The sequence below is a fragment of the Bos indicus genome, chromosome 18 (assembly GCF_029378745.1).
Source record: "Bos indicus isolate NIAB-ARS_2022 breed Sahiwal x Tharparkar chromosome 18, NIAB-ARS_B.indTharparkar_mat_pri_1.0, whole genome shotgun sequence".
Classification (NCBI taxonomy): Eukaryota; Metazoa; Chordata; class Mammalia; order Artiodactyla; family Bovidae; genus Bos; species Bos indicus.
In genome coordinates, this window is record NC_091777.1 from 18,440,468 (window position 1) to 18,466,749 (window position 26,282).

Consider the following 26,282-nt stretch of genomic DNA (forward strand, 5'->3'; position numbering starts at 1 on the left):
GGGAGACAGGGAAAGAGGAGAGAAGCTGTTCGAGTCTCCCTGGGTACCAGTCACTGAGTCTCTGTCTCTCTTAACCCACCCACCACTTACTGTTCATAAGAGAGAGCCAGGCTCTGAAGCCAGGAAGAGTGAGCTTAGGGGCTGGCCAGCCCAGAAGCAGGACTGCATGTTGCTTCTGATGACAGAAAGCATATAAAAACACTGTCTTCCCCTGACTATACTTTCTCTCTCTTCTTTTGCTTTTTTTTTTTTTTTTCACCACTGTTCCTAACATCTTTTATTAAAGTCTTGATGAACATCATGCCAATGGTTGGGGCTGGGGGTGCAATGGCAGGGCATCATTCTCCACTTCACCCCCAAATTCCCAAGTTTCACTTCTTTCTGCCAACCCTCAACTCAATCCCAGGTCCAGTCTAGGCTTGGCACTTGGGCTTGCCAGCAACAGTGCTCTACTGGATGCTATCTCCACATATGCAAGGTGTCGTCCTGGCTTTCTCCAGCTCAGCCTGCCCACTCTCCTCCCTACCTGCCCCTATTTCCGTTCGTATCACCTGGCCCATCGGAAGCAGTCCAGAGTGGTTGGTTGAATGAAACAAAAGCAGCACATTCTGGCGTCTTCATTCCCTTGTTGTTCAGTTGCTCAGTCATGTCTGACTCTTTGCAACCCCATGGACTGCAGCACGCCAGGCTTCCCCGTCCTTCACTATCTCCCGGAGTTTGCTCAAACTCATGTCAACTGAATCAGTGATGCCATCCAACCATCTCATCCTCTATCGGCGCCTTTTCCTCCTGCCCTCAATCTTTCCCAGCATCGGGTTTTTTTCAATGAGTCAGCTCTTCATATCAGATGGCCAAAGTATTGGAACTTCAGCTTCAGCATTAGTCCTTTCAGTGAATATTCAGGGTTGATTTCGATTAGGATTGACTAGTTTGATCTCCTTTCTGTCCAAGGGCCTCTCAAGAGTCTTCGCCAGCACCACACTTCAAAAGCATCAATTCTTCAGCACTCAGCCTTCTTTGTGGTCCAACTCTCACATCCACATATGACTACTGGAAAAACCATCACTTCAACAATATAGACCTTTGTTGGCAAAATGATGTCTCTGATTTTTAATATGCTGTCTAGATTTGTCATAGCTTTTCTTCCAAGGAGCAAGAGTCTTTTAATTTCATGGCTGCAGTCACCATCCGCAGTGATTTTGGAGCCCAAGAAGATAAAGGTCTGTCACTGTTTCCATTTTTTCCCCATCTATTTTTCATGAAGTGATGGGACCAGATGCCATGATCTTAGTTTTTTGAACGTTGAGTTTTAAACCAGCTTTTTCATTCTCCTCTTTCACCTTCAAGAGGCTCTTTAGTTGCTCTTCGCTTTCTTCCATTAGAGTGGCGTCATCTGCATATCTGAGGTTATTGATATTTCTCCCGCCAATCTTGATTCCAACTTGAGCCTCATCCAGCCCCTGCATTTCGTATGATGTACTCTGCATATAAGTTAAACAAGTAGGGTGAAAATATACAGCCTTGACATATTCCTTTCCCAGTTGCTCCAAACTAATTCTCAACTTGCTTCCCCAGGCCTTCATTCTTCAGACACACAGATTATTTCCTCCCTGTACATCTCCATGCTTTGGTGGGTGCAGTTGCCTCCAGTTGGAGTGTATAATCCTTGTTGTCAAAGTCCTCTGCATCCTTCAAGGCCTACTTGGCTCCAGTACTACTTTGCTGGTGTCTTCTCTGATCCCAACAGACTTTACCATGCCCTCTCTTGGGCACCCACAACAGTATTACCCATCTTGTCTGTTTTAGCTATTTGTATCACATAAAAGATTTTGATCACAAGTAACAAAAGACACAACTCAGGCTGAGTTACACTATGAAAAGCTTAAGATACTGGTTTAATTTTTCAGTGAGTCTGGTGGCTCTGCCCTGCTCTTTGAATGAGGTTCATTTCAATGGTAGCTTCCTTCCCTCATCAGCACAAAATGACCACTGCTATTTCAGGCTTCACGGTCGAAATCTCCCACAATTCACAGAAAGTCGGCTTCCACACAGGGCTGTCCCTATTCCATGCTGATTGGGCCTCTCTTGTGCCAATCACTGTAGGCTGGGGAATACTGCATGTTGATTGGCTTAGACCAACCTGGTTCCCTCCCTCAAGTTGGAGCAATGTTTACTCACCCAAACCACGAGGGGGAGCAGTGGAGAAAGCTTGGGGAGATACAACAGTGCCCACAGGGCTTTGTAAATGTCTCCCCAAGGAAACAATAATCTCCATGAGCGCAGGGGCTGACTCTACTTCATCTGGGGGTTCCTCCTTTCTCAGAGCCCAGCATGGTGCTTGGCGCCAGAGACACAAGTTTAAATATTCCTTGATTTGAACACGCTTCTGTCCCATAAGATGATACGCTGGGGCCTGGGGCCTGTCCCCTGGCCTCCGAAAACAACAGTGACGGCTGTCAGATGACTGAGAGCGCTAATACTTATGTTCACAAGAGTAGAGTTCTGCGACCCCAATTTCAACCTCCGAATTGGGCTTCTAGAAACATGTGGCCACCGACCTCTACTGGAGATTTGCGGAAGAGAAACCTGGCATAAAGAGGTTTGAGATCAGTCCCCAGGTATTGTCCATTCACTTGCTCACTCACCTGCTCACTGTATTGATGCCTATTTATCATTGCCTCCTCAGCCCATAGCCCCCCTGCTGCAAGGGGACAGGCGGTGTGACTGTAGTGTGCAGTTCCCTCCAGCTGGAGTGTATAACCCTTGTTGTCAAAGTCCCCTGCATCCTTCAAGACCTACTTAGCTCCAATACTACTTTGGTGGTGTCTTCTCTGATCCCACCCCTGCCTGCCTCCACCCATCATGACCATTCTTGATTGATTGCAATTAATTATTTCATTGGTTTTCAGTGGAGTTGTACTATTACTTAAGAGGTATTTGGAAAATGGGGAGTGGGGGGTGTCTTCTATTTTAGTTGTGAAAGTGAAAATCACTCAGTCATACCCGACTCTTTGTGACCCCATGGACTATATAGTCCATGGAATTCTCCAGGCCAGGATATGGAGTGCGTAGCCTTTCCCTTCTACAGGGGATCTTCCCAACTCAGGGATTGAACCCACGTCTCCCGCATTGCGGGCAGATTCTTTACCAGCTTTTAGTTGTGAGAATGCATTAAAATACTGAAATACATCCAAAGGAAAATTATATCTTTTAAATTTTTCTCTCTTTTTTTGGTTTGGAAGATTTTAGTAATTTTTAGAAGTATGTATCTGCAAATAGGTTAAGTTGTATATGAATTTTATTGCAAGATAGCAAACCCCTTACAAAATGTGTTACATAAGGGTGCATTGGCAGAGCACTTCTGCCTCTGGCTGAGTGAAGAGATGGTAAATCCTCTCCCCAAAAAGCAATTATAAAGTTGGGCAAAATTGATGAAAACAACCATGTAGCACTCTGGACATCAACCAAAGGCACATAACAATTGGAGCAACATCTGTGCTTGGAAACTGGAAATCTGGGCAGTAACAGTGAGGATCGATATCATTTTAGCCTGAGTCTTCTCCTGTTCCCTTCCCCCCAGCTCGGTCAGAATGGAGTTTCCACCAGGGTGGGGCAGTTTCTCTGGTTTGGTTAAAGGGGGCTCAGTGGATTTTGATCAGTAAGTAGCACTCACTCTTGGCAACATTATCGGTTTAAGGGAAAATCTCCAAGTCAGAGAAACATGAAAACCAACAGTTCCACCGGACTAAGTTTCCAATTGTGATTGGGCATATATATTTCTGGCTAAAGCTGCATGCATGTGCCGCAGAAACTAGAAGAGACCGATCAAGCCACAAGCTCCTGGCCAACCCTGAGGCTGTGCATGTGTGTAAAGGAGACAGGAAATAGGCCAGCAGAAAGTAAAAGACAGGGAACATGTGAAAATGGCCTGAATGTTGAATGTGCTCCTGAGATAGGCTGCTTCTAAAAAGGTTTCCCAATAACCCTTGCCTCTAAAATTAGTGTCCTCTCTTTGGGCATAGTCTGAACATAGTGACTTGCTTCTAGTAAATAGAACATGGGAGAAGTGATGGATGTCACTTCCAAGGCCAGGCTATAAAAGACTGACTTCTTTCTTGCTCTCATTCTCTCTTTAGTTCTTCTCCCTTGCTGTTCTGATGAAGCAGGCTGCCATATTATAAAATTCCTTATGGAGAAGCACATGTCACAGGGAACTGAGGGTGGCCTTCTGCCAACAGCCAGCAAAGAAAGAACCCAGTTCAGTGGACTGCAAGAAACCCAGTCCTGCCAACAACCAAATGAGGAGCTTTGAAGCAGCTCCATTCCTAATCAAGGCTTCTGGGCCAAGGAACCTGGTCAACACCTTGATTTAGCTTGAGTCAGAGGCACCCCACTCCAGTACTTTTGCCTGGAAAATCCCATGGACAGAGGAGCCTGCAAGGCTGCAGTCCATGGGGTCGCTAAGAGTTGGACACGACTGAGCGACTTCACTTTCACTCTTCACTTTCATGCATTGGAGAAGGAAATGGCAACCCACTCCAGTGTTCTTGCCTTGAGAATGCCAGGGACGGGGGAGCCTGGTGGGCTGCCATCTATGGGGTTGCACAGAGTCGGACACGACTGAAGCGACTTAGCAGCAGTAGCAGAGGACCCAGCTAAAGTGTACCCGGACTTCTGACCCTCAAAAGCGTACAATGGACTGCTGACGCACAAAAGCGTACAATAGTAATGTTTTTTGTTTTAAGCCATTAAACTTTGGGTTGATTTGTTATGTAGCAACATGGTAACTGATACAGCTCCCCTACCCAGATAGACTAATCAACAGAGGACAGAAAGTTGGCATTTTGAGCACAATCTCTGTCCAGTCAGATATGCAAATATAGACACAGAGAGAATGTTTTGGAAGCTAGACTTAAATACAAAAACAAGAAAATAAAAATTTTAATCAGAACTTCAGCAGCTTCACACCATAGAGAAAACAGGATATCAGACAAGAATTGCCTGATTCATAGAGCCTGGAGAAGTTATTTTAAAAATAACCAAATGAAAAAGTAGCAACAATAAACCTGGAGTGAGGGTAGAGGTGAATCAGAATCCAAAGTTGCTACTATATTTCTTAATGTCCAATTTTCAACAAAAAATTACAAGTTACACAAAAAAACAGGTAAGTGTGAACTGTACTCAGAAAAGCAACTGTCATTATAAGCTGTCTCTGAGTGTTCCCAGATGTTGAAAGACTTTAAATAGTTATTAAAATATGGTCAAATAATTAACGTAAAACGTGTCTTAAATTTTAAAATATGATAATAATGAATCAACAAAGATTCTAAATAAAAAGACAGAAATCATTTTTAAAGTGAAATTGTGGACTTGAAAAGTACAACTGAAATGAAAATTACACTAGAAAGATTCACCAACAGATTATACATGGCAGAGGAAAGATTGATAGATAGATAGAAATTATCCATTCTGAAGAACAGAGAAAAGAATGACTGAAAGAAAATGAGCAAAGCTTTAGAGACCAAGAGGACAACATTAAGCATGGGTGTCTAGAAGCAGAGAAATGGACAGAAAAAAATAATGGAAAAAAATGGCCAACATCTTCCAGAATTTAATGAAAGAACATTAAATACATATCAAAAAACTCAACAAATCCCACGTAGAATAAACATAAAGAGATTCACACTTAGACTCATCATAGTAAACATTTGAAAGACAAAAATAGAAAAATCAGCAAGAGAAAAATGACATATGTAGGAGAGCAACCACCCAACTAACAGCTGACTTCCCATAGAAAACAACGGAAGGCAGAAGACAACGAAATCATGCATCAAAGTGCTGAGTAAACTGTTAACCAAGAAGTCTATTATCCAGCAAATCTTTTTTTCAGAAACGAAGAGGAAAATATAGACATTTCCACATACACAGACTAAAGATTTTGTTGCTAAAATTCTGCAAATATAAAGCAAATGAATCCAGATACAAAAGATTACATGTATATGATTTTATTTATATAAAATTCCAACAGACAGAACAAATCGATGAAATTAAAAGCCAGGGTGGTGTTTACCCTTGGAGGGAGGTAGTGACTAGCAGGGGCCATAGCGGGGAAATTCTGGAGCACTAGTTATTTATGATTCTGGCACGTTTCTGCATGTAGTTTAAATCAATAAAATTTACTAAAACAAAGAAGGAAGCTTGGCCATGTCACTCCCTCCCCTCTTTTGAATCCCTTTTCTTTTCCCTTTGCTTCCCTTTCCTTTCCAGACTCAGCAGAACAGTGGCCTCCAAGGCGCTGCCTGGTGTGGCCTCTGCCCGCCCCCCAGCGTCATTTCTCACTGCCTTGTAATCTAGTGTGGGAGGAAAGGGACAGGCCGAGCTGCCTCCGTCTTGAAAAAGAAGGAAACTCCATCTCGCACTTTCAGTGAGCTTTGGACTATGTGTCTAGTAGCCATGAGGATAACATACCTACGGCTGAACTGACCTCCCAGACTGATAAACACCAGATTCCATACCAAGATTTCCCATCGCCAAAAACAATGTGATAATCCCCTGTGCATTCAATCACCTTTGTAATCTTCATGGCACCCATTGGTGTAGGCTACAATGTATAACCAGCTGACCTGTCTGATTATGAATCATGGCTGTAACCTGATTGTATCTCCCTTTAACAGTTTCCAGGCTAGGTTTAAGGAATTTGGGGATGTGGGCTTGAGCAGTACACTTAAGGTATATAAGGTTTTCACAAAAGTCAGTCGGGGTCCTTGGCTAAGAGGAGACTCTGCCTTGGGCCTGCCGGTGTAATAAACTGCACTCCACTATTGGCATTGTCCTTCTGAGTGGGTTTGTTTCCCAGAAAAGCGCATGGCTACAACACTAGCTACCTAGGCTTCTGCTATTGTGCGAGTGTTCCCTGCTTCTATCCTGCCACACGGCCTTTGCACATGCTCGACCTCCCGGTCCAGAGACCCATTAAGAGCAGTTTACCCTTTAACTTCAGCCACTGCCCAAGTGTGATCCACCCACTAACCCATCCAAGTCTAGTTCTTTGGTTTAGTTCTTAGAATTATATTTCTTCCCTTCAGAGTGCTCCTCTTCACTTGTCCTTATGGATTCACAGAGTAATTATTGAACTGCTGTCTTTCCCACTAGCCCATATGTTTTAGGAGTCCTGATGATGTTTTTATCTTGCCTTATATCCCCTGCACCATGCTGGCATATAGTAGGCATCCGATATCTAGTCAATGAATATAAAAGTAATTAAGCCTATACAAATCTTCATTCTAATTAGAGCACATTGTGGAAAGCCTACCAAACTAAAAAATTTAGATTTTTGTATAAGCTGCAGGGGGCCACTGAAGGTTTTTGAGGAGACATGTGAGTTGACAATTGTTTTAGGAAGATCTCTATGGAAATGGAGGTGGAGAGCCCATACTGGAGGCTGTGGCAGAATCCAGGAGATGGACAGTGACTAAAGAGGTGAAGGAGGAAACAGAACAGGCTCTGTCTTGAAAGCAGGACTCCATCTCGGGCCGGATTGTGGACTTTGAGCTATATGTCCAGTATCTATGGAAACGACATACCAACTGGAAAACCAGGCCCCCGGAAGGAAGAGCCCCAGGGTTCTCCTTCGCCTAAAAGAATACCCTAATTATCTGTGTAACCAGATAGCATCATACATTCTATTATGCTTACTGGGGTATGACCACAGGCCTATTGATAATTGTCCAGTGTTAACTACCTAGGCTTAAGGCATATGATCACGGGTGAACTTTGATTGTATCTTTCTTTTTCCTTTGTTCAGACTAGTTTCAGGGGACTTTATACACTTAAGGTATATAAGGTTTTCACAAAAACTGCCTGGGGTCCTTGGCTAGGAGGAGACTCTGCCTTGGGCCTGCCGGTGTAATAAACTGCACTCCACTATCTGCATTGTCCTTCTCAGTGCGTTTGTTTCCCAGAAGCCGTGACTGCAACTGAGGGACAGGATCCATATGGGGAAGCCTGCTCCACTCTGACCCCCACCGACAGCCTGACAATGACCTCACAATCAGCCTCTGGACCTCCTACCCTTGGAGGCCAGTATCCCCGGCTCTGCCCCAGCACTGCCCTTTATGTTCGCATATATGTTCATGTCTAGAGGAAAACACCGTACCATCTGAGTCATCCAGGACCAGCGACCGGAGGCAGAGGGTTCAACAAAGTGGGAGTGGGCCACCTTCCCGCCCACGGCAGGGCCAGGGCTCCACGATGACAGAGCAGTCAGAGGACCTGAAGAACTCCCTGCCTACAGAGAGGAAGCTTGTGTGGAGGTCAGCCGAGGAGAGGCGCATGTCAGACCTGACTCGAGTGTTGGAGTGGCTGGAACGGAGGCAGGGGAAGAAGAAGCAAGCTCTCCAGGTGTGTACTGTCACCGAAAACCTGCAAGCAAGGCTTCATTCAAGGCGACTGAAGCCTGACGTAATGGGGTGAAGGGCAGGTTTGCAGCACGGGGGTGAGGGGTGGATTTGCAGCACGGGGGTGAGGGGCGGGTTTGCAGCACGGGGGTGAGGGGCGGGTTTGCAGCACAGAGGTGAGCCAGTAGAAGAGTGCTGGAGGGCGTGGGGGAGATTGTCCGTGGGATCAGGCCGTCCTTGTTTGCTAAGGATCCCCACGTAGTTAAGCTCCTACCCTGCCACAGAGACAGGGAGGTGGGGATGCTGTCTTTCCCGATGTTCGCATTTCAAAGGATGGCTCTCTGCCTGCTTGTGCTCAGTGTGTCTGACTCTCTGTGAACCTGGACTGTAACCCACCAGGCTCCTCTATCTGTGGAAATTTCCAGGCAAGAATACCAGGGTGGGTTGCCATGCCCTCCTTCAAGGGATCTTCCTGACCCAGCATCTGGAGAAAAACATTCCTGGATCGTAAACCTGGGCGAGAGGCTGAGAGAAGATTTATATCTCAAAGGGGCAGAAAAAGAATTTACAAGTGTAAATTTTCTAAAGAAATTGTTCCAGGAAAGGGGAGGTCAAGGGTCTACTGTCAGGAAGAATCCTGTCTACTTTCACTGAGGTTTCACTTAATGAGAGACATTAAAGCTGTCTCTGTCAGCGTTTCAGAAGGGCGGAGGGACAATTGCTTTTAGGGTCTTGCTGATGTGTCCTTCCCATTGTCCCCAGGCACTTCCAGCCTCGCTGTAGCCCCAGGGTCAAAGGGCATCTTCCACCTCCACTGTCCTCGAGACTCCTGTTAACACAAAAAACCTCAGACGCCCAGTTGAGTCCGACTCTTTGGGACCCCATTGACCTTAAGCCTGCCAGGCTCCTCTGTCCATGGGATTCTCTAGGCAAGAATACTGGAGTGGGTTGCCATTCTCTCCTCCAGGGGATTTTCCTTATCCAGGGATCAAACCTGTGTCTCTTCCATCTCCTGCATCGGCAGGCAGGTTCCTTACCACTAGCACCACCTGGGAACCTCTTCCTTTCTATCCTTCATCAGAACTTAGTTTAACTGCCTGTCTTAGTCCATTTGGGCTGCTACAATCACATGCCATAAACCAGGTGGCTTAGAAACAACAGAAATTTCCTTCTTCCCAACTGAGAGGTTGGGAAGTCCCAGATCTAGGTGCCAGCAGATTTGATATCTGATGAAGGCCTGCTTTGTGGTTCATAGATGGCTGCTTCTTGCTATGTTCTCGTAAAGAGGAGGAGACAGGAGTGCTCTCCAGGGCCTCTCTTCTAAGGTCCTAATCCCATTTATGAGGGCTCCACCCTCATGACCTCACCGCCTCCCGAAGGCCCCACCTCCCCAACATTATCACATTAGGAATTAGGATTTCAACATGTGAATTTAGGGGGAGGGGGCACACGAAACAGTCTGCAACACCAGTTTTCTCTCTTTCTCCAGGAACAACCAGTTTTGCCCCAGTTTCCCTCAAGAGTTCCCCTTTGGTCCCCTCATCTACAGAAGGTCAAGCCACACCCTTGGAAAGTGGTCTCTTCAGCAGAGGAGGCCACCTGATCTTGACTCCCCTGGCCCCCAGATAAAAAAAATGGATGAAAATGGCATTACTAACAACAGTGATATATTTTACTAAGCATTTGCTGCGTGCCAGGCCCTGTGCTTGGCATTGTAGTGAGTTGTCTGGTCAGCTGCTCCCAGCAAGGCTACAGGGTAGACACTGATCTTACCCACCAGCTGAAGGATAAGGAAGCTGAAATGAAGAGGAGCTCACAGAGCTAGTGAGGGTCGAAGCCAGGGCACAAACTCAGACGTATTCAGTTCCCAGCTCACGGGCTGTCAGGCCCACCCCCCACACACCTTTGCCACCACCTGTCCTTTCCTGCTTCTCCCAGCTCATCCGCCCCTGCCTTTCATGGGAGCTTCTGTTCTGGTTATGTGTTTATTTATCATTATAGTCATTTACTGAGGGTGGCTCAGATAGTAAAGAATCTGCCCGTAATGTAGGAGACCCAGGTTTGATCCCGGGGTTGGGAAGATCCCCTGGAGAAGGGAATGGCAATCCACTCCAATATTCTTGCCTGGGGAATCCCATGGACAGAGGAGCCTGGCAGGCTACAGTCCATGGGGTCACAGAGTCAGACGCAACTGAGCGACTAACACACAATCAGAGCGATCTGGAGTGCTAGTTTCATCAGATACACGTAAACACATCTGACAAACATATTTTACTCTAAGGATTTACCTACCCTACCAAGTACCCCTCATTTTGTGGGGGAGGTGTTAGGGCTTGACTGCTGGGCCTCTCAGAACTCAGTTACAGAAATCTTACTCACTCCTTTGATGAATATACTTGATCCCATCTCTTCCTGCTAAGTTTATATTCTAATAATGTTTTCACAGCTGTCGCTTCTATGTGGCTTTTCTAGTAAATAATTTTGGACCCAGAAAGGGAACAAATTTACTTTCAAAATACAATTGAATCTTCAAGCATCGCTACCCTTTCCAGAAGCATTTGGATTTTGAAAGAAGCTCCTGAGAGAGAGGGTGATGCTTCCGTGGCAGGTCTCGGATGGCAGGTGGCAGGGGACCCTTTACTGAAGACAGCTGGGGGGGGGGCTCTCTGTGGCCCTGTCTCCCTTCTCCTGGCAGTCCAGGCTTCTCCCCTCTTCAGCACTATAACCTCTGGGTTATAGTCTACCCAGAGGGCTGTGCCCCTTGTGAACATCTGTCATAAAAGAAGACCCCTGAGATTTAAGGTCACGGGCACAGGGCCCACCAAGTCAGTTTCTGTGACAGTTTCCTGATGGGTCTGTGGTACCAAATCAGTTCCACTCAGCTTCCTTCAAAAGAGGGGACTGCAGCTACTCGGGCAGCTGTTGAAGAGAGGTTGAAGGTTGAGAGGGGAAGGAGGGAGGTGGGCCACTCTCGGAGTAACTGGACTTAGTTTCTCTCTAATCAACTAGGAGTATCAGCCCTGGACCCAGCTTGCACCCTCCCCCCACTAAGCCCCACAAAACCCTGAAGGTAACTAGTACCTACTCCTTAGATGGTCTTTGGACCGCTTCCTTCCACACCCAGACTGGCTTATCAAAACCCTCCTTCCATTCGCAGAGTGCTGCTAACAATCAGGGAGCGCTAAGCACCTCCCCACAGTAATTCATTATTTCCCACCATAACCCTATGAAGTAGCTTCTGCTACCATCCCCATCCTCAGATAAGGGAACTGAACTGCACAGAGAGCCGTCCCTTGCTCAAAGTCACTCGGCCAGACAGCCATAGAGCAGGATTGGAAGCCAGGCCATCAGCCCTGGAGACCAGGTCAGTCATCTGCACAACCCTCAGAACCCGCAGCATACCCCAAGAGGAGATCCAGTCAGTTCAGTTTCCCTGCCAGGCTCCAGCACCCCAAGTCTACTCATTAAGGATGGGCCTGGACGCACCTTTGTGGGCCCCTCCCCTCCTGGGCCGTGATGAAACTTACTAATGAAACTTACTCTCTTACCGGGTTCTCCTGGCAGCTGTGAGAGCCAAGCATACATGCCTCGAATGGACTCGTTGCACTTGCCTGGCCTTCCACCAGGCAGACTGGAGCATCTGGGGAAAGAAAAAGGCGGGAGGATTGTGACGACCGCTCCAGGAGGACAAGATGGGATGGGGGTGGGGTGAAGAGAGGAGGGAGCACCCTGGCTGGGCTCGAAGACTGGAGGTCATGTAGGGAAGTGGCAGCTAGCAAGGCCATTTGAGGGCTGGAAGGAATTCCTCCCAGGCTGGAGGGTGGGGCCCTCCTGTGGAGGGTGATAGGGAGCCAGTGATGGACTCTGAAGTGGAGAGGGACAGCCACGCCTGGCGCTGGAAGTGGGATGAGGACGCCAGGTGTGTCTGGAGGCAGAGGGGCCACCAGGGGAACAGGAGGACGAGAGTAGGTGCTCAGGCTGGGTGCTCCTTCCCCTCTGTGGCGTGCAGGACCAGTCTGTGCCCACTGAGGCAGCCACAGGGCTTTTCTCCCTGTTGTTTCAGAAGAGCAAACCCAAGGTGGTGATAGCCTCGGCAGAACCTGCGAAGGAAGAAAAGAAAACCAAAACTGCCCTGAAACATCAGGGAGCCCGCCGCAGGAGCCAAGGGAATCAACAGGTGGCGTTCTCTGAGCAGGTGACATCACCCCGCCTACCCCAGCCCCTCCACACGAAGAAGGGGGCGCCCACTCTGCTTTTGCACGGAATTGGCTACTTTTTCTTCTAAGTGTGGGGCTCTAAAATTCATCCCTGCCTCACAGTAGCACCCACATAGATCACCCACCCCCTCCAGCCAGCCAGCTCCCACCCAACACACTGCGCAATTCCAGTGGGAAGACCTGCACCCTTGCTGTAGGGCTCGTTCTTCCTGGGCACCACCTCCCTCCCCTAAACCACTCAGGAGTGCCATTGGAAAGGGGGGACAACCAGCGATGGCTGTGGTCTCCAGGGTCCCTCATGAGCTCTAGGGACAGAAGAAAGAAGTTGGTGAGCAGACACCAGTGTGCGCTCCTATCCCAGGGACCCAGCACCTAGAGTCAGCCTCTCCTTGGGTCCCCCTCATCTGCCCTTCAGCCAACCCTTGAACTCACTCACTGGGGGATGAAGGAAGCAGAGCCAGAACCCATTCCCTAGCCTATAACATCTCTCCAGATCTCCTCCCAGGCCTCAGGGCAAAACTCCAAGGAGGACGAAACCTCTGCCCTCTACCGAAGGCTCTACAGAGTGGAAGCAAAGGGAAAACGCCTCAGCAGCCTGACCCCGAGCACCAACCCCAAGGACACACCCAGGAGATCCGGTAAGGGAAGTACCTCGGTGGGGGGATGCCAGAACTGTCCTCACCATTGCCTTCCTATCAGAGGGGCCCAGAGACGGCACCATCCTCAAGGCAACACCGTCTATGTCAGCCCCACTCTGTGGATGCAGGAGCCACCATGACTAGGGATCACAGCATCAGGGGGGTGACCTGGACAGGAGACAAGTGGGTGTCAAGCCTCAGCTGGCACCAGGGGGGTGGGGGCGTTTCTTCTCAGGAAGCTAGTATCCTGTCCCCAGGCTTCCTGAAGTCATTTTGGTGACATCACCCTCATGTCCAAATGATCTAACTAGCTTAGATACTGTGACAAGGCACTACAGAAGGTACCACAGCTGCTGGCCCGAAACCTGCCAGGTGATGCTAGTACCCAAGAAGAAGTGGGCTTGGGCTATGCCAGATACTTATTGCTAAGACTGACGATCTTTGAGTCCCAGCCCCACTGATGGGTAACAAACTCAGAGTTGCATAATCCCAAGCAAGCCACTCCATCCATGGGGTCTAGTTTTCACGTCCGCAAAATGCGACAATTACACAACCAGCTTCACAGTATAGTGTGGTATTTTAGCAAGTCGAGGCACAGACCACCCTCCGCCAGATGCAGAGTAGCTGCTCAGTAGATGTTAGCAAGGGGCTGCATGCGGCCTTGGTTGCTCGGTCGTGTCCAACTCTTTGTGACTCCGTGGACTATAGCCCTCCAGGCTCCTCTGTCCATGGGATTCTCCAGTCAAGAATACTGGAGTAGGTTGCTATTTCCTACTCCAAGGAATCTTCTCAACCCAGGGATCATACCCGTGTCTCCTGCACCTCCTTCATTGCAGGCAAATTCTTTACCACTGAGCCACCTGGGAAGCATATGGAACTTCCCTGTAAACATTTTGCTAACATTCTCAGGTGGGCTGTGTTGGAATAACAAATGCATTTATTGTACCTGGCCTCTTGGGATGGAGGTATATGGTAAAAAAAAAAAAAAAAAAAAAATTCTGGAGGGGATTTCCAATTAGCTCAAAGGAAGAGGGGCAAGAGCCTTGGAGTAGGGGTTGCCAGTTCTCCTGTGTTTCCCTCCACTCTGCCCAACAAAAAGTTCCTATTTCTTTTTCATTTAATGTACCAAAGCCATTGTAACCAAACTGTGGTGACTTGCCAGTTAGAATTAAATATGATTGGCTCTAAATGCAATGCGAGATCCAGGACTGAATCCTAGGCTAGTTATTCAGTGAAAGAATTGGTGAAATCCAGGAAAAAAAACTCTGTAACATGCCCATGTTAATCTGTCATTCCTGGCTTATGTAAGATGTTAACATTGGGTGGGGGGGATGTATAGGAGCTGTCTGTAAGAGTTGGCTTTGCAATTCTTCTCTTCTATAAATCTAAAAGTTTTCCAAAATAAAAAGTTTATTTTCAAATAAGTGGAAGGAGTTCAACTTATGCCCTATGGGAAGCCCCACCCCTTCCCCAAGTGTCCTGTTGTTCTCCCTGTCCTGGTCCTGCCGGGAGGCTGAGCATCTGTGGATCTCACTTCCAGGACTATTTCCTTCTCCCTGCTCTCTGCCAACCCAGACAGGGAACACATCCCTTCTCCCCAGACCTCTCACATGAAGCCATTGTGTGTCAGCAAACTTTACTGAAAGTTTGGGGCAGCAAAGGTAAATAATTACATCATAGATGTACACAGCAAACGTATTAGAAGTCTATTATGATGCCCTCTCGTTCTTCAAAGTCCTTTGTCCCCTGCCATCAGGAGATTTCCCTGATGGCTCCATTTCCTGCAGGGCTGGCTTCCAGATGCTTTGCCAACTCCAAGACTAGGACTAGGGTCAGACAAGCTAGGCACGCAGGACACAAAATTTAAGAAGGTGGTCTCTCTCAGGCCCACCTTGCCCTTGCATGAGCCTGAGAGCAAACACCTCCGTTAGTTCGCCTCCTGAGTTCCTTGTTCGTCTCACTCTAGTCCTGGTTCTGCCCAGCTCTCCCTCTTTTTCTCTCTTTCCTCTCCCTTCTCCTCTATCCTCTGCCTTCCCTGCCCCACACATTCCCATTGCCTTCTTACCTCAAGGGATCATTTTGTTCCACTGTCTCATTCCACACTCAATGCAGTCTGTGAAAAAAAGTATTTTTTTCAATGTAGTCTCAAAAAAGATATTTTCCTAAACAAAGGTAGTTCCTTCCCTAAGAGAAACTCTGACACAAGTTGATATTTTTTCCGTCTCACTGCACAAGGATGCCAGCAGGGCAGGCTGACTCGCCAGCCCTTTGGTCCTCTGCAGTGCCTCCTGCATCTATCTGCCCAGCCCTGTGCCCCACAAAGCCACCCTGTAGGAGAGCAGGCATCCCTCTCTAAATGCAATACAACCAATAGCCACTGGGGGTCAGCAGGAGCTCACGCAGACAAGTGGGCCGTTGTTCATAGGCATCCAGCAACCACCCGGGCATCCACGTGTGGCACCAGGACTGAGTCAGGGCTGAGTCTGGGCACAGCAAGGGGAACATACTGTGAAAGCTGTCAGGAGGCCAGACATGAGTGAGCAGGATCTGGTTTGGGAGTCAAGATCAAGACAAAGCAGCCTCTAGGAAGGGTGTAGAGGGAGTTAAGGGCTATGGCAAAAGTCTAAGAAGGATAAGTGTGGATCAAGAAAAAGCTTTCTTTAAAAAAAATTTTTTTTAACTTTTTATTTTATACTGGAGTATAGTGGATTAACAATGTTGTGATAGTTTCAGGTGGACAGCAAATACATATATGGGGATACAGAATACATATACAGGGATTCAGCCATACAGATACATGTATCCATTCTTCCCCAAACTCCCCTCCCACCCAGGCTACCACATAACATTGAGCAGAGTTCCCTGTGTTGTACAGTAGGTCCTTGTTAGTCTTCCATTTAAAAAATAGCAGTGTGTACCTATCGATCCCAAACAAGGAGAAATACTCTAGCCAGAACATCTCTTACTAACCTCCCTCAGCCCCACTCAGCACCCAAACAATTGGCGTCATTTTCAAGAACCAGCTGTTTTAGGGTCTTGTCCACCAGTTCTGTCTGTGTAGTTTCCTCTCTGCACATCCCATTATCAGCTTAGAGAAGCCTGTGCAGATTTCTGCAGCTCTCCATGCTACTCTGCCCTGTAGATTCTAGCTGAATTGTCTATTCTCTGTTCTCAACTCAGAGAAATGGCTAGACTCCTGTCTAGGTTTTCTCTACCCATGCTGCAACCCTAAAGCATCTTCCAGCCATCAGCTGGGGCTCTCGTGGGACTCACCCCTTCTGTTTCATTTTCTAAAGGATCACTGCCCTGTATTGCCAACGTCTGAAATATGCCATTTCACCTATCAGGCCCCAATGTTTAATTGCTTGAGACGGACAGGTAAATCTAGTTCCTATTACCACACCTTGGCTGAAAGCAGAAATCTCAGACTGGCCTTTCCAAAAGACAGCCCTAATTGAGTGCAATCACAAGACATGGAAAAAGTTTACGAAGTTGGATCTGAATTCTTAAAAGGTGACTGTGGCTAAGGGCCACTAAAAGATGCTGGGAAAGCATTGGGAACACACTTGCAAAGTAAATCTTGACAAAATCTGAGCATCTAGGCTAAGAAAATGGAATTCATTTGGCTTTCTCTTCTTGCCCACCTATGCTCAGGGCATTCTATCAATGCCAGGCAAGTGTGTATTCCTAATGCAGAGGGTTGGGATGCAGTTACCCCCTCTGTCTCTGGGTGATTATAGAGTCAACGCCTGGAGTCCCAAACACAGCTCACCAGAAACCTAATGTATTTGTTCAGCCATGGTCTCAGAAATATGGGACATTTTGTCCAAAAGGGTAGCCAGGACAGGCTCCCAGAAAAAGGCATTGATAACCTGGGTTCACATTTTCCTGGCATCTTGGTCACATGACTTAATCTCTCTGATCTTCCACTTTATTATTTGATCAATGGGCGTGATATGGTTGTAAGACTGTAGTGCCCCCTCCCTAGAAAGCCTTTAGAAAACTGCCTGAAATGTGAGTTACTCAATAAGTGTTAGCCAATATGTATAATTCTCATTACCATTCATTTTAGTACTCATTTTCCCTGCATGAGACCTACTTTGATCCAGAAGAGGATCAAATGTCTCAAGAAAGTCCATGGCCCTTTCTCCAAGGGATTTCCATCTGTGTCAATGGAGATGTGTACCTCACGATTCTCTTGGAACATGGTAGCAATTTCCACCATGCATAAACGACTGCTGATCCCTCCTGACTCCATCACTCTCTCAGGGGCCTGCTATCAGTTTAGAGAGCTGTACTGGACACAAAGATCCCAGTTCAGCCACGGACTCATTGTGAGCCCTTGGGCAAGTCAGAGCCTCTCTCTAGGCCGTTGTCCCTCCATTTATGTTATAGAAAGTCTAGACTTTCCCAGACGTATTCGGATAAAATTTCTGCATTTTATTCATGAATTCTTGCAAGTTTACAGGAAGAACAACTTACTTACAAAGAAAAAGTCAGATTAGCATCAATCTAGAAATGACACTTATAGACTACTGATTATTACAATCTCACAATCATATTCTTAGTCCATATATAAGTTACTGTTAGGGTGAATGAAAGATATTTGCAAAGTCAGAAATATAGGGAGTTTCTCAGCCACTTATTCGTTTATCTAAAGAAAATGCTCTAGAAGAGAACAGAGACATCAAATTAGGAAATAGTTGATTTAAAAATAAAAATCTTGATATGCACTTAAAATCATGTGTTTTTAGAAAGAACGAAAAAGGATAGGCAAAGAGATATGCAAACAGATGAGGTGGATTTAACGCTAAAACAAACAACAGGGTGAAAGAGAGAGATTTTAAAATGCTAGAGAGAGTAAACTGTAAACCTACATACACCAAAAATAGTAGTTAAATAAACATTTAGAAATGCAAAGTAAGTCTGACAAAAATAGTTACAGTAGGAGACTGCAATATACCTCTTTCAAGACAGATCAAATAGATAATTTCAGAAAGTGCCTAGAAGAATTTAACAATGCAATTAACAAACCACAACTTTATATTTGAATAGAGAACACACATTTTTATATGGCCAAAGCATATTCACCAAAAGAAAACTTTAACATTCAAAATAGTAAAGATTTTAGGGCCAGTTACAACTCAATAATTAGAAATAAAATTTAAATTAAAAGATAATCTCAACAAAAATTAAGAAACACACTTCCAAAATACCATGATTTCAAAGATAAAAACTAATGGAAATAAGACTGTTTCATACCAAAATCTATGGGATAAAGGCAAAATCTATGCCTAGAAGAAAATATACAGAGAAAACTGAAAGCAATGGTTCTTGTCTTTATTAAAACAAATAAAAAAGTAATACTTTTATTAATTTAATGACATAGAAGAAATAATTACTATGAAAAAGAGAATTCATCCATTTAATACCAAATAAGATGAATGAAATACAAAATTAAAAGTAGCTAAAAGCATAAATCCAAAGATAGCTTTTTAAAAAAACAAGTGACAAATAGTATGTATATCATAAGCCTTGTCAAAAGAAGAGTCAAAAATATACAAGATTTTATACGAGAAAGGGTGCATAAGCAAAGGTAAGAAATATATTAAGTGAATTATAATAGAGTGTTGGAGAAGACTCTTGAGAGTCCCTTGGACATCAAGGAGATCCAACCAGTCCATCCTAAAGGAAATCGGTCTGGAATATTCATTGGAAGGGCTAATGCTGAAGCTGAAACTCCAATACTTTGACCACCTGATGCAAAGAACTGACTCATTTGAAAAGACCCTGATGCTGGGAAAGATTGAAGGCTGGAGAAGGGGTGGACAGAGGATGAGCTGGTTGGATGGCATAACCGATGCCATGGACATGAGTTTGAGTAAACTCCGGGAGTTGGTGATGGACAGGGAGGCCTGGCATGCTGCAGTCCATGGGGTCACAAAGAGTCAGACATGACTGAGTGGCTGAACTGAACTGAACTAAAACCCAACATAAATGAATAATTTCTTCTCATACTATAAACTATCAAATGGACATAATAAAGAGTGGAAAAGTTGACTAGAGCAATTCCTGAGGTAAAAATTGGAAGATGGGAGACATCTTCCCACTAAAAAGGCACAGGGACAAATGGTTTCACACCACGTTCTACCTAACATTAAAAATCAAATAATCCCAGTGTTACTTCAGCTATTTCAGGCTACATAAACATAGACATTTCTATTTTCTCATTTTCCTTGTTATGATTTTTAGATAAAGGTCTGTAATTTAAAAGTGCACATTTCATTTTCTTTCTTTTTTTTTGCTGGAGATTCAGTTAATTAATTTTTTTTTTTTTAGTATTTTAAAAACAATTTAATTAGAAATTACATTCTACATACAGGTCAACACATTTCATTTTCAAATACATCGTTTTTTAAGTATTTTTAATATAATGTATCATTTTGATATTAATTTCTCATTTAAATTCTTTCTTCTCTGCAATCACCCTCTGTGTTTTTTCAGTCTTTTAACTTTATTGAGGCTTCCAATGGCTAAGGTAAATGTCACATTGCACTTGAAAATATGTAGGTTATTTTTTAATATCTTTTGATATTGATGTCTAACATAATTCCACAGTGAGAAGAGAACAGACTCTGTATGATTCAGCATCAGTCATTCAGATCATGAAATTTTTGCACCTTGCTTTATGTTCCTGGATATGTTCCAGTTTATGGTCTCCTGATTTATAGTCTATGGGAACTTGAATAGAATTTGTATCCTGTTGTTGTGTGAAAATTGTATAAATATTAATTGTGTTGAATTGGTTCATAGTGCTTTTCAGGTCTACTATATCCATCTACTTTTCTGTCTGTTCACTCTATTAATTTTTGAGAGCTTGATAGTGAAACTTCAACTAAAAGTCTTAATTTATCTACTTAAAAAAAGAATTGTAATATAGAGTGGAACCATATGTAACTTGGTTCTGTATTTTCCAAGTCTCCTGTAAATGTGTTACTGTACTTTCATAATTTAAAAATAAGAAAATATAGGTATTTCTGCATTAATTTGACAAGCCACCATGCTGGATGATGCAGGGAACCTGAAGCTGGTGCTCTGTGACAATCTAGAGGGGTGGGATGAGGAGGGAGGTGGGAGGGAAGTTTGGATGGGAGAAAGCATATGTACACCTATGGCTGTTTCATGTTGCTGTATGGTGGAAACCATCACAATATTGTAGAGTAATTATCCTCCAATTAAAAATAAAATTAAAAAAAATATATTAGGCAAAAAGCAGGCCAACCTCACAATAATATGGATGCAAAGTTATTTTTAAAATTTTAGCAAATAGACCTAATGTTTGAAAATATGGCAAATATACCCATCTATGAAATGAATAATAAGCCATGACCAAGTAGGATTTATTATAGCAGCTTGCAAATGGTTAGGATATCAAGGTATCTAATAACACGATTTATCAGTAAATTAAAGGAAAGCCATATGATCGTATCAGTAGATGATAGAAAAGCAATAAACAGACAACCAATTATTGCTAATAAAAACCTTATGTAGACTAAAACTGCTGAATATTACAAAGCATTCTAAAAATTCTGGCATACATCATTCTAAATGATGGAATGTTAAATCACTTTATTAAAATCAAAAACAAAATGAAGGATGACTTCCTTCATCATTATTGACACTGTTTTGGAGAGTGTCAAATGCAACATGTCAAGAAGAGTACATAATTTTTACAAATATTAAAGGGAATATGTTTTCATTTTTCTGCTGATATGACTGTCTTTCTGCAAAACTCCAGAAATTCTAGGCCTAAAATGATACTATATGGTGTGGTTGTTTGTGTACTAGAAAAACAAAAATTTTACCAGTAGTCTTTTCTGTATACCAGTCCCACCAGTTAGAAATGGGAAGAAAATACTCGTGCAAGCAAAAGTCTGTAAAATACAGAAGAGTATATTTAACAAGAAAATAATTAAGGCCGCCAAGCTCTAGTCCCAGCAGTATTCCCCTCAGTACAAACTCCATATTTGAGCAGCAGCAGACCCTCACTATTTCATTTAATATATGTGTGCCTTTCTGCACACTGTTCCTCCCGCCCAGCCATGCTCTTCCTCCTGCCTGCAATACTTTTCTTCCTTTTTATCATATGATAAACTGTTTGTCCTTTAAAATCCCAGTTCAAAGTTGATCTCCTCTAATACCTTCTTCTAAACCCCCTTTAGGCTAAAGTTCACTTTAGGTGAATTTTCTCTAGGGAAGGAGAGAAGATTGGGAGAAGGAAATGAATGAAAGGCGGAAAAGGGAGAGAGTAGAGAAGAATGAGAGACAAGGAGAAAGTAAGGAGGATAAGATGAATAGGGATTAAACAAATGCTGAATGAGAAGCAGCCAAGTTCTTGGCAAGATGTTAGATCCGGTAAGGTTTGAAACCCATGCAGCCTTCCAGGCCCCATCCCCTTCCTGTCCACCTTACCACCACTCCAACCAGGACCTAACTCCCTGGTGACATCTAATTTCAGACTTAGACATCAAGGATGCAGTCGCTCAAGAATCCGCTCAGCGCCCAATGCAGTACCGTCGACAAAGCGTCATAGAACCCGTATTACAGGACACTGCCTTTGCCCAGAGGAAGTCAACCGTCTTCAGAGAGTGGGGGGGCAAGATACCTGATGCCTCTTATGAGCGTAAGCTGAAAAGCCTCATGGAGAAGGGCACAGAGCCCAAGATGGAGATGATGAAGATGCTGAAGCCGGAAGAGGTGCTGAGCTGCCGGTAAGCAGCCCTGCATGGGTAGGGCTGGGTGCTCCCTGTAAGACCAGGCTCTGCTCACGGCGGTCTGTGGCTCAGACACCTGGGCTGAGCCCAGAGCAAGGGAGGGTGGCTGCGGCATGTGCGGGCTCCGCTTTGAGTCCCAAAGAGCTGAAGCTGGTGGGTCCACTAACGAACACGACATTGAGGTGCTGGCGTTTTGATGCCCTGCCTTAGGACACGTACACATCTTTCCCCAAATTTCTGTTTGACAGAAGAAACCATGACTGTTACTCACAAAGGAAAGAATGAGTTGTTTTTGGCCTTTCCTTTTAACAGGAAACTCCCCTAAGTTCCTTTATGCTGTCGAATTGCTGGGACAGTAGCCACCATTCCCAGGGGCTGCCTGCTGTATGTTTGGGGTTTCAGACTCTAAAGTGACCATAAACAAAGTTGGAAACCATTTGGCGTGTATGATGTTACCAAGGGGTCTCCCTTCTTGCTGTTCTTTGTCCTAGTTACAAGACCCACTGGTTTTCAGCAACACCAAACAGCAAGGCTTCTGCCCCCAACCCGAGCGTCCCTCCCCAGCCTGATGTTACTCTTTACTGTAAAGATGTATCTGACACGGTTCAGAAACTTTAGTAGAGGATATAGGACAACAGAATAAGGTAGTCATCTTTGTAGAGTTCACAGCAGTGAACTCACCTGCAGGTTTCAGACACCTGGCATCCACAGGCCCCACCACACAGTCCTGGTCTGCTGGCTGACTGGCTGGTGGGTGGATGGGTGGAATGGCTAACCAGCTAAAAGATGGGCAGCAAGCCTTGTTGACTAGAGGGGGTTTCTGCCTCCTGCCACTTCCATGGCTGAATGACTTGGCCATGGCTTTCAGATTGATAGCGTGGTTTTAATTGACTCTGGCCAAAGATAGTCTTCCTGGGTTCCATTGCGGGGAGAAATGAGACTTGGACAGCGTAGTGGGGAGAGAATATTTGGAGATGGCAAAAAACAAGCCATTAGAAAAACATCCAAAAGAAGGATGAGATTGTCTTTTGTGATCTTAGTGAGGGCGCACAGGTAGCTGTGTGTGAGATCCTCCCCCCAGGGGCTGGGCTGGTCAAGGAGGGACGGGGTGGACTGTGGCTGGAGCCATCAGGGAAAGGCAGGACTGGTGGGAGCTGACAGTGAGACCAAGGAAGCTCTGGGCAGATCTTGAAAAAGAAGGGAAGTTCATTGGTGGCCTACTGCTTAGGATGCCAGGCTTTCACTGCTGAGGGCCTGGGCTCGATCCCTAGTCAGGGAACTAAGATCCTGTGGGCCGTGGGTACGGTCAGAAAAAAGGAAAGAGATGGGAGACCATTTCCAATGGATGGAAAACCCAGTGTCTGCAATATACTACTCTTTCCCCACCATGTGTAGCAAAGTAACCAACCAGAAGGTAGCCTAAAAGCAGCCTGAGTCGGGGGCCTCCCTCCTTATGCTAAAGCTGAGAGCAAGGCCAAGGTTGATGGTGGGACAAGGGACATGATGGCAGAGATACTCTCTAAACCGCATGGCAGAGACGGCATCAGTCCTATCCTTCAGTTACAAGTCAGAACGCTGGGGCTTTAGCTAATATTTTAAAATGATGTTTTAATTTTAATTGTTTGAATACTATTAAAAAATACTCACCTCTATTTCTACAACTTTCTCAGCCTTTATTTCCACTGTCCTGTATTTCCCCCAGCCCTTGGCCTCACTCAGATTACACACACGTGGCAGTGACAAGAGAAAACACCTCACAATTTGCATTCAGGTTTTTCCTCCCCACTTGGCATGACATCACAGCCGTATTGCACCTTCTTCTCGAAAATGATATTTTAACATTAAGAAGATTTCTTGAAATGAATATTCCATTGTTTGCTTGACATTCCTCTACTGATGGAATTTATTATTTTCTTATTGTCAATAACCCCAAAATAAATACTTTCATTGATATGGATTTTCTTCCATTGACTTCTCTTCTTGGGATAAGCTGAGGACCAGAGTGGAATTACTGAATCAAAAATACTAAACTTTTTTGGGTGGAGAGGCAACTTGTTTGGCATAAACGTTGCCAAATTTATTTCCAAAAGAGTTATGCCATTTTTCTAGATTCCATATATATGTGTTAATATACGATATTTGTTTTTCTCTTCTAGAAAAAAATGTTACTTATGAACCTATTTGCAGGGCAGGAATAGAGACACAGATGTAGAGAATGAACTTGTGGACACAGTGGGGAAGGAGAGGTTGGGACAGTTTGAGAGAGCAGCATTTGCACATACACACGACCATATGTAAACTAGAGAGCTAGTGGGAAGCTGCTCTAGAACATAGGGGGCTCAATTCAGCGCTCTGTGATGACCTAGATGGGTGGGATGGGGTGGCTGGGTGGGAGGGAGGCTCAAGAGGGAGTGGGTATGTATATATTTACGGCTGATCCATGTTGTACAGCAGAAACCAACACAACATTGTAAAGCAATTATTCTTCAATTAAAAACAAATTTTAAAGAGTTATGCCGGTAAAAACTCCCACCAAGTCTTTTATGAGACCTCTGTCAGCTCCAGAAATGTCTGGAGAGCCAGTCCTTACAGAGGTCCCCACACTGACGCTGCTTAAATCTAAGCTCTTTTCAATAAAGTTTGGAGCTGCGGTGACTCCACCCTCAACTGACCTGTTTGGCCTTGTCTTGCACAGATACCTGAGGTTATCCAAGAACAACATTCGAACCTTGCTCAAGCTGTGCAAGGATGCGGGAATGAATGTGGACATCCACCCCCACATGATCGAAGGAGAGATAGATGCTAAAAAGGTGTTCAACCAAAACATCAGTGTAGCCCTCTAAAGAGCCCCTCTCCCTGGCCGCCTCGAGCTCCCTCTGCTGTTGGATCCTCAGCCTCCAGATGCCACCCTCTGGTACACCACACTGGCCCTTCAGACCTGGGCCACCCCCTTTAGACGGTAGCAATTAGGAAACAAAGCTAGACTGCTTGCATCATTGTGTTGATGTAGTATTTTGTCTTTGTCATCAAGTCAGAACCAACGCAGGAGAAACTATGGGTTTTCTCCCCACCTCCCAAAGAGCACTCCCTAGAAAAGAAATCTTAGAAGTGAGAAATGGGAGTCCAAAGTCTCCAGTCTCTGTACAGAAAAAGTCTTAATGACCCAGATAAAACGATGGTGTGAGCACTCACCTAGAGCCAGACATCCTGGAGTGTGAAGTCAAGTGGGCCTTAGGAAGCATCACTGTGAACAAAGCTAGTGCAGGTGATGGAATTCCAGCTGAGCTATTTCAAATCCTAAAAGATGATGCTGTTAAAGTGCTGCACTATACGCAAGCAAATTTGGAAAACTCATCAGTGGCTACAAGACTGGAAAAGGTCAGTTTTCATTCTAATCTCAAAGAAAGGGAATGCCAAAGAATGTTCAAACTACCATACAATTGCACTCATTTTACATACGAGCAAAGTAATGTGCAAAATTCTCCAAGTTAGGCTTTAACAGTACATGAACTGAGAACTTCCAGATGTTCAAGCTGGATTTAGAAAGGGCAGAGGAACTAGAGATCAAATTGCCAACATCCACTGGATCACAGAAAAAGCAAGAGAATTCCAGAAAAACATCTGCTTCTGCTTCATTGACTATGCTAAAGCCTTTGACTGTGTGGATCACACAAACTGTGGAAAATTCTTAAAGACGTGGGAATAGCAGACCACCTTACCTGCCTTCTGAGAAACCCGTATGCAGGTCGAAAAGCAATAGTTAAAACTGGAACAATGGACTGTTTCAAATTGGGAAGGAGTCCATCAAGGTTGTATATATTCACCCTGCCCATTTAACTTATATGCAGAGTACATCATGAGAAACGCCGGGCTGGAGGAAGCACAAGCTGGAATCAAGATTGCCGGGAGAAATATCAATAACCTCAGATATGCAGATGATACCACCCTGATGGCAGGAAGTGAAGAGAAACTAAAGAGCATCTTGATGAAGGTAAAAGAGGAGAGTGAAAAAGTTGGCTTACAACTCAACATTGACAAAACTAAGATCGTGGCATCTGGTCCTGTGACTTTATGGCAAATAGATGAGGAAAAATGGAAACAGTGGCAGATTTTCTTTTCTTGGGCTCCAAAATCACTACAGACAGCGACTGCAGCCATGAAATGAAAAGACACTTGCTTCTTGGAAGAAAAGCTATGACAAATCTAGACAGCATGTTGAAAAGTAGAGATATTACTTTCCTGACAAGCGTTCATACA

General features: G+C 44.9%; 1 protein-coding gene across 1 annotated transcript; it reads left to right on the forward strand.

Moving 5' to 3' along the window:
* The first annotated feature begins 8,094 nt into the window (after positions 1–8,094).
* On the forward strand, positions 8,095–25,738 carry C18H16orf78 (chromosome 18 C16orf78 homolog). The gene is made up of 5 exons (XM_070772446.1): positions 8,095–8,400; positions 12,460–12,591; positions 13,107–13,251; positions 21,770–22,022; positions 24,721–25,738. The coding sequence occupies exons 1-5, from the start codon at positions 8,251–8,253 to the stop codon at positions 24,866–24,868; spliced, it is 828 nt and encodes a 275-aa protein (XP_070628547.1). The 5' UTR covers positions 8,095–8,250; the 3' UTR covers positions 24,869–25,738.
* Positions 25,739–26,282: the final 544 nt, after the last annotated feature.

Coding starts and splice junctions, on each gene's coding strand:
- C18H16orf78 (XM_070772446.1), top strand. CDS start 8,251: ATGACAGAGCAGTCAGAGGACCTGAAGAACTCCCTGCCTACAGAGAGG. Junction 12,592..13,106: donor AGGTGGCGTTCTCTGAGCAG/GTGACATCACCC, acceptor ACATCTCTCCAG/ATCTCCTCCCAGGCCTCAGG. Junction 22,023..24,720: donor GAAGAGGTGCTGAGCTGCCG/GTAAGCAGCCCT, acceptor TGTCTTGCACAG/ATACCTGAGGTTATCCAAGA.